Source organism: Falco biarmicus, chromosome 10 (assembly GCF_023638135.1).
Source record: "Falco biarmicus isolate bFalBia1 chromosome 10, bFalBia1.pri, whole genome shotgun sequence".
NCBI lineage: Eukaryota > Metazoa > Chordata > Aves > Falconiformes > Falconidae > Falco > Falco biarmicus.
Window position 1 is genome coordinate 5,898,502 of NC_079297.1, and position 16,864 is coordinate 5,915,365.

Sequence of the window (16,864 nt, forward strand, 5' to 3'; positions counted from 1 at the left end):
GGAGGCTGAGCTGAGAAATACTTCAGGACTGGAGGAAACGCAATGTTCACCTCTTTCCATCTCCAAGTTACTGTAGGCAAAATGGTTGGGTTGAGTAGCTTTGCTCTAAAACCTGGTCCCAGTATGTGCTCTGATGCCAGCAGTCCTGTCTATCCCTGTGTGAGATGAGCCAGTGATGCTGCAGTCACCACCTCTCTGTAAAACAGGCATCAAGGCTGGGGGGCTGCTCCCAAGATGGGGCCAAGAGCAAACAGAAGTGGTGCATCCTTTGGAGGGGGTGTTGGGTACCTCAGAGGTCATCAGAAGCCTCCACCTCACGAAGAATGATGCTCATCTTCTTCTCATCTGCCTGGCAAGAGGTTTTGCTCCTGAAGGTGGACCCCAGCGACTGGCTGGCTCTTTGGCGGATGGTCCTCATACATGACATGCAGTCTTTGCTGGTCATCACGTAGAGCAGGGGGTTGAGGGCACTGTTGAAGCTGGCCAGGCCCCGGGTCACCTGGTAGGAAACGTAAATGTGCTTTGAAGCCTGTGTGCAGGACCCTTGCAGCTGCCAGCCTCGAGACAACAAGCTGAGGATTCTGAAGACGTGGTAAGGAAGGAAGCAGATGGAGAAGAGGACCATCACAAGAATCACCAGTCTGATGCTTCTTCTCCTGAGGCTGAGGTCCATGGTGTCATTCCTGCAGAGCACCACCACCACGTGACAGTAACATCCGATGATGATGAGGAATGGGATGACAAACCCAGTCACAGTGATGGCCACAGTGTATGGCAAGTAAACTCCCAGGTTCTCGTTCCCGGTCGTGTCGTGGCACCGTGTCCCCATGTCGTCCATCTTGCTGAAGATGAAATCGGGAGCTACCTGCGCAATGACCCACATCCAGACCGTCGTGCTGAGCCACGCTGAAGAAGTTGCCCCCTGGCACCTGCCCCGAGCCTTCAGTGGGTGCACGATGCCCAGGTAGCGGTGGATGCTGATACAGGTGAGGAAGCCGATGCTGGCATAGAGGTTGAGGTGGAAGAGGCCCCGGGTGATCCGGCACCAGCCGGGTCCAAAGAGCCACACTCTGCCCTGCAGGTAGTAGCTGACGAGGAAGGGCAGCGTGCTGACGTACAGCAGGTCAGCCAGACCCAGGTTGCCCACCAGCAAGCCCAGGGGATGGCGGGCACGCTGCTGGGGGCCGGTGCACATGTGCCACAGTCCCAGCCCGTTCCCCGCCAGCCCCAGCGGGATCACCACCAGGTAGACGGCAGGCAAGAAGCGCTGGGCGAAGGTGACATCCACAGGGCACAGGGTCCTGCTGTCATTGCCGGGCCACGGGGTGAGAGACTCCGTGGCCATGGTGGGCTGCAGTGGGCTTCGCGGGACGGCGCTGGTCGTGGCGCTGCTCAGGGTGCCGGTGCCCGGCGAAGCGGTGCCTGTGGCTCGTAGGCAGGGCAGCACGGGCAGCGCCGAGCCCAGAGCCAGCCCTGGCAGCGCCACGTTCCCTGCGGCTGCCCTTGCCTCTCCGCTCCCAACGGGCCCTGGCAGGGGGGGTCGGGGGCACCCGGCTCTCCCCGGAGCATGGGGAGGCTGTGGCGATGGCCGCCTCAGTGGAGAGCCCCGGTGGCTTCCACCGCTGCCGGGGCCGCTGCCAGCCCACTTGAGATATTTCGAGGCGGGCACCGGGGACGCGCGGGGGCCCGGCTATTTCGGACACGGCGTGCCTGGAGCGAGCGGGAGGGAGGGAGCGGGGAGGGAGGCTCTGCCTCGGAGCGGGTGGGGGATGTCTGATGGCGGGGGCCAAAGCTTTCAGCCCGGTGTGTCCCATGCAGCGTGAGGAGAAACCTCCCACCCTTGCAGACCGGGGGCTGGAAGCCTGCGTCCCGTGAGCTCGTCCCTCACTTCCACCCCTGACGGCCTTTCTCCCGGCCGCCTGCCCGGACCGTGTTGTGCACCGGTGGCAGTGGGGCAAGGTCGAGGCCGGCAGCTTTCCGTGGGGCAGCAGCGGTGCCGCAGGCAGTGCCGGCAGGCGTGGGCACGCCGGGCTGCTGCCCCGCTCCCTGCTGAACGCTGCCCCTTCCCTAAGCAACCACCTGCTCTGGCTGCCCACCGTATCCCTCCCCAGGTACAAAAATCCTCTCCCTCCTCCTCCTCCGAGCCGTTTGGAGCCACGCAGGGAGGAGATGCGTGTCAGGCTGTGACCTTCCTCCGCCGCCTTCCCTGCCGCCGGGGATGTCACGCAGAAGAAGCCAGATACTGTGAGGGTGGGGCAAGAGCTAAAAGCAGCGACCCCAAAGAGGACCCCCAAAGAAAGCCACCCCCCATCTGCATTGCTGAACACGTCCTGCCATGTAAACACGGCCAGAAATAACTTCACCTCCAGGTGCAGGAGTAAACAACAGTCAGAGGGGGGAAGGTTTACCCTGGCAAGCCATAAGGAAATGACCTTGGTAAAACAGCTTCAGGGAAGGGCCGCGGCCACCTGATTTCCTGGAACTTAACGCAGGGCAGGGGATGGGAAGAGGCTGGGATCTCACCTGCCAGCAGGGAAGGAAGGGGGTGAGTCCTGCCTGAGTCATCCCGACTGCCTGTCTCTCCTTGGGAGCAGCCCAGCATCTCTGCTGGACCACGCTTGGGCACAGCGGTTTGAGGACAGTGTAGGGAAGGTCATGACGTGGGGTGGTGGCAGCTGCTTGTTGTGAGTGAACACACATATGGTACCCCAAAATGCGCTTGCTGGAGCAGATAAACGATGGGAAAGGCTGCATGTGATTTCCACCTATGTAATAACATGTAGCCACTATGGTTGTGCCCCAAGAGATGAAGCTTAAAAGCTGTTTCCACGGAGTAAGGATATGGCTTTTCTGAGGTTTGCAGAGGCTCTGGTGGCTCTGTGCTTCTGTATGAGCAACAGCAACAGAGGAGGGGGTCCATGGGTGTTCACCCCTCAGGAAAGCAGTCCTCCATCCTGCCCTGCTCCTGCACCCTTCACTCCGTGCATGTCAGCTGCTCCTGCAGCCTGGGGTTGAGTTATGAAGTGCAGTGAGATGAGAGGAACAAACCAGGAGCAGTCCCCTTTGTCCCAGGACATCTGCCGTTTGGGAAACTGAGGCAGAGACAGCAGCTGGCTGGGAGGACTGCTGTAATCACAGGAAGGGCCACAAGCTGCTCTCAGCAGTGTAAGCAAAACTTTCTCTGTCCCTGGAATGAAGGCTTGGAGCTGGGTGCCTCCTGCCAAGGGAAGAGAGGAGCAGGGCAGGGTACGGGGAGCAGTACCCGTTCCCTGGCTGCAGCCCTGTGCCCTCCACACCCCCTGCTCCCAGGACCTGTTGGAGGCACACACACAGCAGCACTGCTGTTCTCTCGTGCCTGTCTCATGTGTAAGACGTTCCCTCGACCCATGATTTCACTCGCAGTAGAGATGCTACCACCCAGCTTTGCATCCCGTATCAGGATGCTCCCCTCTGGTGCCCAGCTCCAGCATGGGGCGGCAATGCTGCTGCCAGCCTGCCCAGGGCAGTGTGAGAGCACAGGGCTGGGACAGCTCCTGTAGGTAGCAAACACGGAACTTGAGTGATGGGCTGATGGGCTTTCAGGCAACCAATTCAAGGCTCTTCACCAACAGCAAAAAAAGGACTTTGATGTACTTTTTTTTTTTTTTTTTAATGGATAACTGCATTCCTGTGCTCAGGAGGTAGCTGAAAACATTTAGCTTTAATGAGAGGCTCATCCAGCCCTTTCTCCACCAACTCCACCGTTTAAAAATCATCAGTCATGAGAATGGCTTGGGAAAAAAATTCTGATGCACTTTGTTTACTCATGCAGCAGCACACAGTTTCTCCTTCAGCTGCTGCATCTGTTTGCACGGAAATGGGCTGTGATCTGTTGCTCACCACTGTTGGGGAATATGGTTGTTGAATCACCACGTGCCATTTATGCTCGCAGAGGTGGCAGTGTGCCTTGAGGACGGGGTGAGTTGTCTTCTGTTTGGATTTTTGATCTTTACAGGTGACTGTAATCACCTGTGGATGGCAGAGTATTTACTGCCCCACAAGAGCAGGCAAAGCCCAGGACCTGCTGCACCAGGACCTGCAGTAAACGTGATCCTCAAATAACCACATGCTTCCGGGGTAGCAGGGCTATAGAGGGAACAGCATATATTGAGAGACTGGCAGTCAAATTGCAGGAGTTGATTTCCATGTATTCTTAAGGAAAAATAACTCTGATTTATTTGGAGTCATTAATTCATTATTTAGATGTTTTCTGCTTAGTGAATCAGGGAGAAATGTAATTTTGCAGGGAAAAAAAAGAAAATTATAGCAGAGGTGTGTTGAGTCATTTCTGTTTGAGATGAGAATTACAGGTTGCCACTTAAAAAGTGACCTTTTGATTTTTACCATCACCCAGAGGTGGCTGGGCAGGATTTGGGAGGGGGTGAGAGTCCTGACAGCGCTCCCTGCCAGCAGCTCACCTGGCCCTGGTGGCTGTGTCCCAACATGCTCAAAAAAGAACTGGTTTAAAAACAGGATTTTCAGTACACAGAACAAGTCTTATGCATGTCAATCAAGGAACACTGTGGTTTTAAAGTCAACATGAGCTGTTTTTTTGGCATGGCCGTTGCAGAGGTGAAAAAAGTAAACAAAAGCTGCGGATGGGGCCACGTTCATTCTCTGGTTTGCTGCCTGCCAGAGGTTCACTGTGTCCCCCGTATCAAACTGAATTAATGATTTGTATTCGGGCAGAGCACCAGATGATCACAGTAAATTCTCTTTGCAAGCCATATTTTACTGCATAAGCAGTGAGATATTTTTTTTTTTTATTATTCCCAAGAGGTGACTGAAAAGCATCCTTGACTTCAATTTTATTTTCAACACTTGCAAGGGCCCAGGGAGTGGGCGAGCAGCTGCCTTGGCCCTGCTGCCTCTCCTGCTGCTTGTGGGGAGGCTTTCCCCCAGCAGGAGAGGGGAGCTCCCCCTGCCATTCAGCCTTTTGCCCCTGCACCCCCAAACCTGCCCTGGTGTCACATTGGCCTGGGTTGGGATCACGTGGCAGCTGGTGACAGCAGTGGCGTGATGCCAGGGAAAGCTTGGTCTGGGGTCTGGAGGAGGCGTGGGGCTGGCGGGAGGAGGGATGAGTTGCAGGGGGAGAATTTGGGCTTTGGTTTTGGAGAGGCTGAGAAGAGGCATGGCCTGGTGCGTGCCTGGGGCTGCAGAGCCAGCGGTAACACAGCCCAGCACCATGCTGTGCTCCCCCACACACCCCAGCAGCAAGTGGAGATCCAGGCACTGCCACGGCCAGGGCTGGTCCCGTTGGCAGAGCTGATGGAGCTTACAGATGGGTAGAAGCAAAGGGGCAGAATTTAATCTAGGGTATAATATACTGTAATAATGTTTTCAGTGCTTTGATTCACTTTTTTTTTTCTTTTCTTTTCATTTTCTTATCCTAAACAGCCTGAATTGAGGTGCTTCCAAGCTGCCCCATCCTGGGTCAGACCTCTCCTGCAGCAGCCAAGCTAGCCATGAGCAGCAGGGCTCCTGAGGGCTCACCAGAGCCGGGCTTACCCTGCACAGACAGGCTCAGACAAGCTCCACACCTAGATGAGCACATCTTTATTTTCAGTTCCACGAATACACATCTAAACTGTCTGTATCTTGCCTGGACACGTCACCTAAACCACTGCTGCTTTCCAGTTGCCCTTCTCGCCCTGCCATGGGATGCGCGTTCCCTCTGCACACTTGTGCGAGGCCGTTAGAGGGCATTTGGGTTTCATTTTTCAATCACCCAGAAGGATTGTGAGAAATGACGTGATCATGTGAGAAAGTCAAGGCAGAGCTGCTCGCAACATTCCTGCGCCGACTCTTGCATAGCTGGAGCAGCTCCAGCCCGTCGGGAGAGGCCCCGACTCATCTTTGCGATTTGTTTTCTCTTTTTCCTGCTTTTCTTTTGGCCTTGGCTTGTGGGGTATGTGCTTGGATGGCAGGCGGTATGTCTGGTGCTGTGGAGCGGTGTCTCCTGCGTCTGAGCTCCTCGCTCGCCGAAGCCCTGCCAAACCGCCAGTGCTTTGGAGAGGAGGAGGCCAGGCGGAGCAGGAAGGTTTGTGTTTATTCTGGAGGGATGCGGGGAAGGTGAATTAGAGCTGCCATCAGGAGGATGCCTCTGCCCATGCCCAGGAAGCAGCTGCTGGTCTCTGGAGTGGATATCGTGGGATGGCAGAGCTTGTGCACTGTCAAGCTGCTCAGCCTGGTGTGATGGTGACTTGTGGTGTGCAGCCCGATGTACCTGCTCCTTCCCTGGAAGGGCAGGGTGTCAGGGTTCCCCCTGGGGATTTGGGCTTCCAGGTGCCTGGAGACAGTCTCTTTCACAGCCCCTGCAGAGCAGAGCTGTGTGCGTGACACGGTGGAGGAGCAGCATCACCTCTCCAAAAGCCCCACCGATCCGCGAAAGGACCAATTCCTGGTTTCTTGGGTCAGTTCACGCTCAGGGAAGGGTTTCCCCATTTCCCATTTCATTCAGCCTAAGAAACTCGGGGATGCTGCCCAGTAACCCGGCCTGGAGCAGCGGGGGTGCACAGAGGGGGCAGGTGCTGGGTGACACAGGGATCTTGTTTTCTATTTCCACCTTTCTTTGCAGCCAAAGTCCATCAGTTCTTCCCTAGTTTCCTCAGGGACACATTCTCCATCTCCACCAAAACCACAGTGCCGTGGGCTTGTGCCAGACTCTGCTGGGACGAGGCCTTGGCTCTGGGATGCGATGGGGGTGGGCATGGCTACAAACGACCTCATTTTCCCCTCTGGAAAGGTAAAACAGAGTGATGGGGAGATGGAGCAGGGTGATGGCATGTCCCCCACATCTAGGGGGCAGGGGCATGTGGCAGTGCAGGTGCCTGACCCCAGAACGCGCCGCGTGTGTGTGAACAGGGTGCTTTTGCACCATGTCCGCGCTGGGGCTGTGCTAGGCTGGCTGAAGGTGGCAGAGCCACCTCTCAGGTGTACCCAGGGAGCCAGGTGGGAGCTGCAAGTGCACCTCTGGCCATAGGGGCAGGGTCACCCCTGTGGCTCAGGGTTATGTGGGATCCACAGTACTCTTGGATTCAGAGACCCCAAAATTCAGGTCTGCACCTGCCATCATCTGTTTTCCAAGTGAAGTTTCAGGAGGTGGTTTATCTGTCCCTGAGACACGGTCAGCTCAAGGCTGAGGAGAGGTGATGGGGTGCCCACAGGTCATCGAGGGTCCCCTGGCTCATGTTGGCTGGCATTTGCCTTTCACAAGCAAACCTGTTGCCAGAGGCACCAGCTTCACCGAAGCCCTCACTTACCACCAGGGATGCTGCCGGCAGAGCCGGGCAGGGTCTGGCCATGCAGAGCCGCCTCTGAGTCTCCAGCCTGCAGTAACGGTTCTGGTTGGAGACGCGGGTCGAAAAGCCCACGCCGCAGGTGGCCGAGCAGGCACTCCACTCTGTACCCCACTCCTGGCAGGGGTACAGCAGCGGTGGGGATGCTGCCCCAGGGGCTAGATGAAAAGAGATGAGGGGAAAAAGGGTGGTTGGGGCCAGGTACAATGTGCCCTGAAAGTGTAGCCCTGCGTGGCAGAGAAACGTGTAGCAAGGTGTCTCCTGTTGATGTTCATAGTCTGGGGTGAAGGGACCATCCCCAGAGACCTGCGCGGGCATCCCTTCACTGGCACGTCCTGCATCTTACCTGCCCCAGCATCTCGGAGGAGGTACTGGTCCCGGGCTTCACAAATCCACTCAGGGCAGCACTTCCCTGGGACCTCTACGCGCCGTGGGTAGGGGCAGTCCGGGGTGGGCAGCCGCACATCCTCCTGGCAGAGCGGGATGCAGGTGAAGCCCCCATCCAGGCAGCGGCACTGGAGTTTGCAGCTGGGCTGGAAAACCTCCCCATCTCGATAGACCCGGCCATTCACCTCGCAGCCCTCCTCACCATCTTCAACTGCAAGTGACAGCCAGGGAATCCATTAGGGACAAAGTGACAGAGAAATGTGGATGGCAGAGGGGACTGCTGGGGGGAAATGTGGGGCTGGCATAAAGGGACTGAACTGGGGGGCCACAGAAGTGACTGACAGAAGTGGGGCAGACATGATTTGCAGGTGCGTTGCCGAACCTCCTCCCCTTCCCTGCCTCCTCCTCTCTCTGTTTTTTCAAAGCAGCAGCTCACCGGCAGGTGAGAAACCCACTGCCCTTTGGCTGTGACCCTGCCTTTCAGAGTTTTCAGGCTAGAAAAAATGCACCTGGAATTGCTCTGCAGGACTCCCAGGCTCCATCCCTGGCAGGGTGACTGCAGCATTCCTGGGACCCCCGCATCCATCCCTGCTCAAACCACCTTGCATCCCCAGATGGTAAACAGCACGAGAGCTGGTGGGACCTGCAGCACAGCCCCATGCCCAAGCTGCCAGCATCATCCTCAGTACAGCTGCTTTCCTGACCTTAACCTCTTCCCTGAAAATGCCATGGGATGCCTGGAGCTGGCCAGGGCCACGGCTGGAGCTGGGGTGCACGATGGGCTGGGAGCACGGGGTGATCCCTGGGGGGAGAGGGCACCCCCTGTGCTCACAGTTGCAGGTGGCTCCTGTCCCCGCGGGCACCGCACTGTAGTCACAGACGAGGCCCTGGCTCTGGTCGCAGATGTGGAGGAAATCGCAGGGCTCTCCCAGGCGCCGGGCGCAGATCTTACAGCAGCCACAGCCATCCAGGACCAGGGGGGACCCACGGGGGCAGCGGGGTGGCACCCAGGGGCAGTAGCATGGTCTCCGGCACAGCTGGGCACACACCTGTGGAGGCAAAGCCATTGCTGGTTCCATACAGGTTGTGATTTTGGCTAACGGCTGCTGTTTCACTTGGGACAGCCAGGTAACCTTCTCTCAGTCATGGGGGCAGATTTTCGGTGGAGGGAGGCTCTGCGAATCCATGGGAATACGGCAAAGCAGCCTGGAAAGCTACTGTCCCCTTAGGGTACAGTGTGGATGGGCACCTATTGAAAACCAGGGAGAATCAGGGATGCTCAGCACCGTGCAGGATGGGGACTTAAATGCACCACTGCTTTGAATACACAGGGGAGAACAGAACTACAAGGGGAATGCCCCATGCAGTGGTGGTGATTTAAGGGGCTGGCAGTCCCCTTAAAGGGAGGGAAAGCAGCCACCCCCATGCCTGCCCCCAAGGCAGCGGGCTGCACCCAGCTGGAGACGTGGCTTTGCAGGGACTGAATGCACATGGTGAGGGCACAGCACTCCACTCCCAACAGACTTAACAGCCAAGAAACAGGGCATTGCAGCGGCTGTGGGGGAGCTGAAGCCAAGCGAACCTCACTGCTTTCCTTCCTGGTCCAGCTGCCTCCTCTGCCTGGCCTGGCTGCAGCATCCTCTGCCTGGCCCTGGCTGCAGCATCCTCTGCCTGGCCTGGCCACTGGGCGAGGAGCCCTGAGATAGGCACTTTTTCGAGGGCTGGGAGCTGCATTTCCCCTCCTAGCTAGACTGAGCAATTGCTTCGGCAGGGCTGTGCACTGCAGTCGTTTGCCTGCTCAGCCGATTGTTTGCCAGGGATGTGCCTGCAGGAGTTCACCCAGGCAGGTAGGTGTTTATAGCCACGGCTCATTCTGCTTGCACAATTACCCTGGCACAGACAGCTTTTGCAGGCAGCACTTGTGCTCCCATCATGTCGTATCTGACAGGGCTGTTACATATAGAGCCTGAAGCCAAGTGAGTTAGCTCTGCAGTTTGAAAGTGAATTCTTTGCCAGTCCTGGCCTGACTGTGTGTGAGCCCCACACAGAAGCTCTGAGCTGCCCTGCGGCAGCCCTGCTGCTCAGTACCACACACGCTTTGCTTGCTGCGTGGCCAGCAAGTGCAGCGCAGGCAGCAGTTCAGCAAACACGCAATCAAAGAATGCATCCCTGTGCTGGTCCAAATACTGCTGAGACTGCCAAGAGATCGATGGGTTCAGCTGGACCACATGGATTTTAGACAACGGTTTTCTTTCTCCTTTACTTTCTCCCAATAGCATCAGGTCTGACATGACCAGTTAGACAGAGATGGTAGGTACTGGTGTGCTATCTGTTCCCCATTCACAGCAGTTCAGATGTTTTTTATGGGGCGGTAGAAATACTAGTGCCAGCAACTGAAGATAAAATATATGCAAAATGGGCTGGGCAATCTGGGTCTTGTTTTAGTTCTATCAATGAGCAGCATTATTAGTGTGGCAGAAACCAGAGGGGGTGGTGGCAGGGACTGAAGGACTGGCTGTGGTGGCCAGGTTTGGGCTGGAGGCACGAGGGCTCTTGGTGATTCTCCAGGCACTCATCAGTGCCTGGAGCAGGAATCATTTCTCCATCACAGCTTACCCAGGCAGCCAAGGGCATTTTTCATCTTTCAGGAGGCTGCTATTACAAATCAATGTTTTAGAAAGACTAAACAAGCCGTTAACCCATTTTCCCCTGCTCTTTCTAATTAACTTGTCTTTAGATGACAATGTGGCTTCTGTCAGAGATCTTAACTGTCTGGGAAAGGAGTCAAATATGCACGATGCTGCCACGATGTCCCTGCTTGCAGAAGGTCTGCTTTGAGTTTCAAGCAGAAATTAGAACTTGGAGCTGAGATACCCAAACTTTTCAACTTTCCTGTTCTCTACACAGGCAACTATCTTCACACAGAGTCCAAGAGAAAAAAAATAATAAAATCACTACAACCCAAATTCTGTCAGAGGCATCAGCTTTGCTTGAGCAACCCAGGGAGAGCTGAGTAACGCAGAGGCTGGGGAGCCTGGGCAGGGACAAAGGAGCCTGCAGGAGCTGCTACCACCGAGCTGCTCGCTCACTCGCAGGGAGCATGCCACCGCCCTGGGAGGGCTGCAGGGACGGGGCAAGCAAACAGAGCACATTGCTCTCATTCCTCTCTGCTCTGTGGACTTGCACCAGCGAACGTCTTTGGCCCAGGAACGTTAAGGCCCCACTGCTTAATCGCAAATAACTCTCCCAAGCATAGCTCTGCCCCCGTGCGACTGCAGAAATACAGCCTGTCTGCCAGCCAGCGTTAGCTACTGGGCTCGTAACACCCCAGTCCTCCCTGCATCCCACTTTGCAAGATCCAGGTGCTTCCCCGAGTAAGGCTAAAGCTGCCCCAGGGTCCCGTCTCCCTTACCTTGGTGAGGATGCAGAGGAGGGAGAGGAAGAGGAGCTGCTTCTCTAGCTGGAGCCTCATGCTGCTCTCCACTCTGCCACTTCAGCACATCATCCCCCGGGCAGTTTGAAGGCAGAGGAGAGTTTGCAGGTTTTAAAGCTCGGGATAGGTCCTGCTGGTGTTTATACTCTCCCTGCTCTGATGTCACTCACAGGCTCCAATATAAACATGAGTAGGTTTGGATAAGCCTCAAGATTTTCTTTTTTTTTTTTTTCTTTCTTTTTTTTTTTCCAGCCCGCATTCCAGCTGCCATTTCCAGTCCCCTCAAGGTGAGAATGTGCTGTCCACCGAGGCAGCGAGCGAAGGGAAGGGACGCTCTCCCTGAGGAGCACAGGAGAGGGGCTGGGACCCAGGCTGGTGGGGTGAAGTGGCTCCTTGCTGCTAGCCCCAACCAGGAGGGTAGGTCCATGCCTCTGCCTACTGATCAAGGTCTGCCCAGACAGAGTTGGTATCTTCCTCCTGGGTTTTGAAGGGTTTGGCAGGGCTGTCTGTGCTGCTACCCGGGGGCATTGCCAGACGAAGCAGGAACAGGGCATGCACCCCTGTGTTTTACAGTGAGCCCAGCGCCTGGCAGGCTGTGGGAGAGGGGTGGATGCCCACGCTGTACAGAGCCCTGAAGCCAAGGGCAGGATCCTGTCCCTCCATCGCTGGGGACCGTGTATGACTTGCTTTTGACTGCCAGCAGCTGAGGCTGCAGCAGTTTGCCAGGCAAGATCTCCAGGCAGCAGAGGTGTGCTTCCCTCTCTGTGCCGAAGGGGATTTGCTGGGGTGGTGCTGCTGCCACAGCACCCAGGGAGGCTGCTGGGGCAAGGGGGGCTGGATGCACATTGTGTTGCATTGCCCCGGGTACATGATGCAGGGAAAGCTGCAGTCTGGCCCTGCTGATTTTAAGCCTTGTAAACGCAAATTCAGCTCCCCCAAAATTATGACTGTCTTAAGCAATCATGAGAATCTACAATCCAAGTCTGGGGAGGAAAAGTGGGTGCTCAGCGGTTGCCTCCTAGTGCTTTAGCACTTCTCAGTCTGCCCTGTGCAAGCTTTCCTCTCAATCACTGTTTCTGGGGGCAGAAGGCTGGTGTTTAGGAAATTGAAAACGAAACATCTCAGGAAACTGAGGCCCTTGTCCACATTCCCATCCCCCAGATCTTATCACAAGATGTAAGAGGGGGAATTTATAAGTCCAGAGGTCGAAGGAAAGGCCTGAGATCACGTAAGGATGTGGGATGCCCTGCAGCTCTCCCTGGCTCCCCTCCTGCACCCCCCTTACCTGCAGGACATGGGCTGGGGGCCAGACCCTGGTAGCTGCACACAGACTCTCCGTACCTTGCAGGCATGACAAGAACTGCCACTATATATAACATATTAACATATATTATTATTAACATATACTTTGCTATTTATTAATTATACTATTATTACAAACATAGCCATGATATGATTATTAACATATACATATATACAACATATATTATGATAAATGTTGGCAAACAGGCAGGAGGGGCTGGGTGCCATTTAAGCAGAGCATCAAAATTCTACAAGTAGGAGTGATGGCCCATACCCCCCTCCAGGCTTTTCCCCCTTCTTTTTGCTTTTGCTTTCACAAAACAGGTCTTCAGTCACCTGAGCAGCAATCCCAACCCCAGCTCCACCACTCGCCATGGCCTGGAAGCCCGGGCACGGAGCAGGGAGGGCAGAGCCCGCAGGGAGGAGCGCACAGCCCGAGCTCTCCTGTTACCACCCTGATTCTCTGCTTTGGTTTTGCTTCGTTAGCTGCAATCAGCCTGTTAATGAGGTCATGGCAGCTTGTGGAAATACCAGGCCACTTTCCAAAGGCTGCTGTCACTGATCCTGGCGCTGGACTCTCTGCTTCTCACGCGGGAGCCCCAGCTCCCTGCAACATCAGAGCCATGCCCAGAGGTCCAGGGATTCGCACTGGCAGCCCTGCCTATTGCAGGGAGGCGTGAGGACCCCGCATCTCTCTGTCCTCACTAGCAGGGAGGTCCAGGCCCCACTGACAGGTGCTCACAAGCCAGAAGGTTTGATACTGAAGGCTGGAGCCACATCTCTGGGGCACAATCCACAGCAGAGCACTTCAGTATGGTGCACAGGTGGTTTATGTCTCTATAGAAAATATATGGATATATGGATACATTAGCAACAAAAGGAGGGCTAAGGAGATTCTCCAACCTTTATTGGATAGGGAAACACAGGGACAAAGGGTGAGGAAAAGGCTACAGTACTTAATGCCTCCTTTGCCTCAGTCTTTAATAGCAAGACCGGTTGTTCTCCAGGTACTTGGCCCCTGAGCTGGAAGGCGGGGATGAGGAGCAGAATGAAGCCCCCATAACCCAAGGGGAAATGGTCAGCGACCTGCTACACCACTCAGACACACACGGGTCTCTGGGGCCGGATGGGATCCACCCGAGGGCACGGAGGGAGCTGGCGGCAGCGCTCACCGAGCCAACCTCCATCATTTGTCACCAGTCCTGGCTAACCGGGGAGGTCCCAACTGACGGGAAGGTAGCAGGTGTGATGCCCATCTACAAGAAGGGCTGGAAGGAGGATCCAGGGAACTACAGCCCTGTCAGCCCAACCTCGGTGCTGGGGAAGGTTATGGAGCTGATCACCCTGGGTGCCATCACGTGGCATGTGCAGGACAACCGGGGGTCAGGCCCAGCCAGAGTGGGGTTATAAAAGGCAGGTCCTGCCTGACGAACCTAATCTCCTTCTATGACAAGGAGACCTGCCTAGTGGATGAGGGAAAGGCTGTGGCTGGTGTCTACCTAGACTTTAGTAAAGCTTTTGGATACTGTCTCCCACAGCATCTCCTGGAGAACCCGGCTGCTCATGGCTGGGATGGGGATGCTCCGCGCTGGGTGAGGCCCTGGCTGGGCGGCTGAGCCCAAAGCGTGGTGTGGGATGGAGTCTCATCCTGCTGGTGCTGGGCACCAGCGATGTTCCCCGGGGCTCAGCGCTGGGGCCAGCCCTGTTCAATGTCTTTACGGATGATCTGGACGAGGGGATCAAGTGCACCCCCAGTCAGTTTGCAGACACCACCAAGCTGGGGGGGAGCGCTGGCCTGCTGGGGGGTGGGGGGCTCTGCGGGGGGGCTGGGCAGCCGGGCCGAGGGGCCGAGGCCACTGGTGTGAGGTTCAGCGGGGTCAGTGCCGGGGGCAGGCTGGGGCAGGGGGCTGGGAACTGCCCGGCGGGAAAGGGCTGGGGGGGCTGGGCGGCAGCGGCTGGGCAGGAGCCCCCAGTGTGCCCAGGTGGCCAAGAGGCCAACAGCAGCCTGGCTGGTGTCCCCAGCAGTGTGGCCAGCAGGACCAGGGCGGCGATCGTCCCGCTGTGCTCGGCACTGGTGAGGCTGCACTGCGAGTCCCGTGTCCGGCTCTGGGCCCCTCGCTGCGGGAGGGACGTGGAGGGGCTGGAGCGTGTCCAGAGATGGGAACGGGGCTGGGGAAGGGGCCGGGGCACCAGTCTGATGGGGGGCGGCTGGGGGAACTGGGGGTGTTCAGCCTGGAGAGGAGGAGGCTCAGGGGGAACCTTATTGCTCCCTGCAATCACCTGAAAGGGGCTGTAGGCAGGGGGGGGGTCGGTCTCTTCTCCCAGATAACAAGCAGCAGGACAAGACAAAAGGGCCTCAAGCTATGCCAGAAGAGGTTTAGATTGGATATTAGGAAAAATGCCTTCATGGAAAGGGTGGTCAAGTATTGGAACAGACTGCCCAGGGAAGCGGTGGAGTCACCATCCCTGGAGATGTTTGAAAGTCGTATAGATATAGCACTTGGGGACATGATTTAGTGATGGGCTTGGCAGTGCTAGCTTAACGGCTGGGCTCAATGATCTCAAAGGTCTTTGCCAACCTCACCGATTCGATGGTTCTATGATCTCACGCTGCCGCTTTCTCCTCCGCTGCCCGGAGCCGTGCCCTCCCACGAGCCGCTGCATTTCCAATGCCGCAGGCCAGCCAGGTGTCCCGGGGGTGGCTGCTGTGCCTCGGTCAGCAACGGCTCCGGAACAGCCAAAGTGCTGATCCAGCCTTGCCACAGGACGGGCACTTCAATTACTTATTGCAGGCTGGTGTTCATTAGGGACTCCTGATTAATGGGTGTGACTTTATTTCCCAGTTAGCAATCAGGTGACAGTGCTGGTAAGGGAAATAAAAACCTCTCATCGCCCTGAGCGAGCAGCTCTGGGAGCAGCCAACAGCCCCATGTGTGGGGCCTTGGGGGGCAGCAGGGCACCCCTGGGGGGGCTTAGGGCTGCCCAGGGGGTTACCCTTTGCCTGCCCTTCCCTGGGTACGGGTTCAGCTCTTTGGGATGGGGACCCTTTCTTTATGTCCCTCAGCTAGGGACAAAAGGGGATATTGCTTGCCCCACATGCCTGATGTCACTGAGATGTTACTGCAGTAAGGTGACATCACTGGGATGGTACGATGTCACCAGGAAGCCAGCGGAGCTCAGGCAGTGACAAAGAGCTGCAGCAGTGAGTCAAGCAGCCAGGCAGGGGCCAAACCCACCACCCTGTGCAGCTGCCCATACTTCAGGAGGTGTTGGCCATCCCAGGCAGTACCTCATTGGACTTTGGGGGTGCTCAGAGGAGCTGGCCGGAGGGGTACCCACAAAGCCTACTGTGACTCTTGCCGTCCTGAGGAGGCTTTTCCATGGGGGAAGTGGGCTTGAGCTTCGCTTCTGCTGGCTCTCCATCCCCAGTGCCAGCAGTGCAGGGGCTGCAGGCAGAGCCTGGCAGAGCAATACAGCCCTTGCACAGGTTTTGATTTGCAAACCACGTGAGAGCAGCACGTTAGCAGTTTGTGTTATAAATACTCAGCCATAACCCTTCCCCTCTGGAGCACATGCCCCATATGTGTTCTGTACCATACGTGTGATCTCATAGCTACTAATTAAGTCCATATGCTGTGCTCCACAGTTTCCATGGTATTCTTGTCAGTTTTTTTGGGGGTTGTGATATTTTTTTTATTTTTTGTGGTCAGTTGTGCAAGAAAGTACTTGATACAAGGATCTGGATACATCTCCTTTGAGTTAGCTACTGGCAGGCTCTGCTGTTTCTATAGAAATGAAGGAATGGACCCAGTGAATTTACATTTTAGACAGCTGGGTTTTTTCGTGTCTGTGCCATTTAACGTGCCACCATGAACACCACAGCAAAGTTCTCATGTGTGCACCCCGCTCAGCTGAAATTGCATCCAGCTGTGATGGATATAGGCCGTATTCTCCCTCCATCCCTTTCATTTGCTTGAGACTCTCTCCTTCTTTACGCTGTGTGTGGAACACCGTCCCTAGAGCTGGCTGGAGTCAGATCAGGGTCTAGACGTGTATCTTTGCCTGGGAGCACCTGGGCGGTCCTGGGTCATCAACAGTGAAATCGTGGGTCTAGGGCGAGCCCAACTCCATACCTTGGTGAGGAGGATGTTCCCTTTGCTTCTGGGCACTCCTGGCTTGGCTGCCCACTGCAGGGGAGCAGGGCTGTCCATGGAGGGTGGGCAGCACTGGTAGGAAAGCTGGAAAGACACCCAGCTTGGAAAGGCCAAGAGCCCTGAGATGAAAAGGAGACATCTCAGGTCTCCCGTAGCTGTTGGACACTTTGGGGTGGCTGTCGGCTGTTTTTCATGAGACTTCTGGAAACACCCCGGCTTTGGGAAACTTTGAAATACCTTTGTTTTTGGCA

At 56.1% G+C, this 16,864-nt stretch overlaps 2 protein-coding genes across 4 annotated transcripts; both read right to left on the bottom strand.

Annotated features, from left to right (window-relative positions):
* Positions 1-1,345, bottom strand: LOC130156057 (P2Y purinoceptor 1-like). The gene has a single exon (XM_056354198.1). It carries the CDS (start codon positions 1,343-1,345, stop codon positions 290-292), a length of 1,056 nt encoding a protein of 351 aa, XP_056210173.1. The 3' UTR covers positions 1-289.
* A 4,233-nt stretch (positions 1,346-5,578) lies between these two features.
* CCN5 (cellular communication network factor 5) lies at positions 5,579-11,298 on the bottom strand. Of its 3 annotated transcripts, none has more exons than XM_056354199.1 (5): positions 11,137-11,297; positions 8,557-8,773; positions 7,684-7,935; positions 7,302-7,495; positions 5,579-6,366 (listed from the first exon to the last, which is right to left on the bottom strand). In XM_056354199.1, exons 1-5 carry the CDS (start codon positions 11,194-11,196, stop codon positions 6,088-6,090), a joined length of 1,002 nt encoding a protein of 333 aa, XP_056210174.1. In that variant the 5' UTR covers positions 11,197-11,297; the 3' UTR covers positions 5,579-6,087. The 3 variants fall into 3 exon arrangements, with proteins under 3 accessions (XP_056210174.1, XP_056210176.1, XP_056210175.1); XM_056354201.1 differs by having other exon boundaries at positions 6,210-6,353; positions 11,137-11,298; XM_056354200.1 differs by having other exon boundaries at positions 6,224-6,776; positions 11,137-11,295.
* Between the last annotated feature and the right edge of the window lie 5,566 nt (positions 11,299-16,864).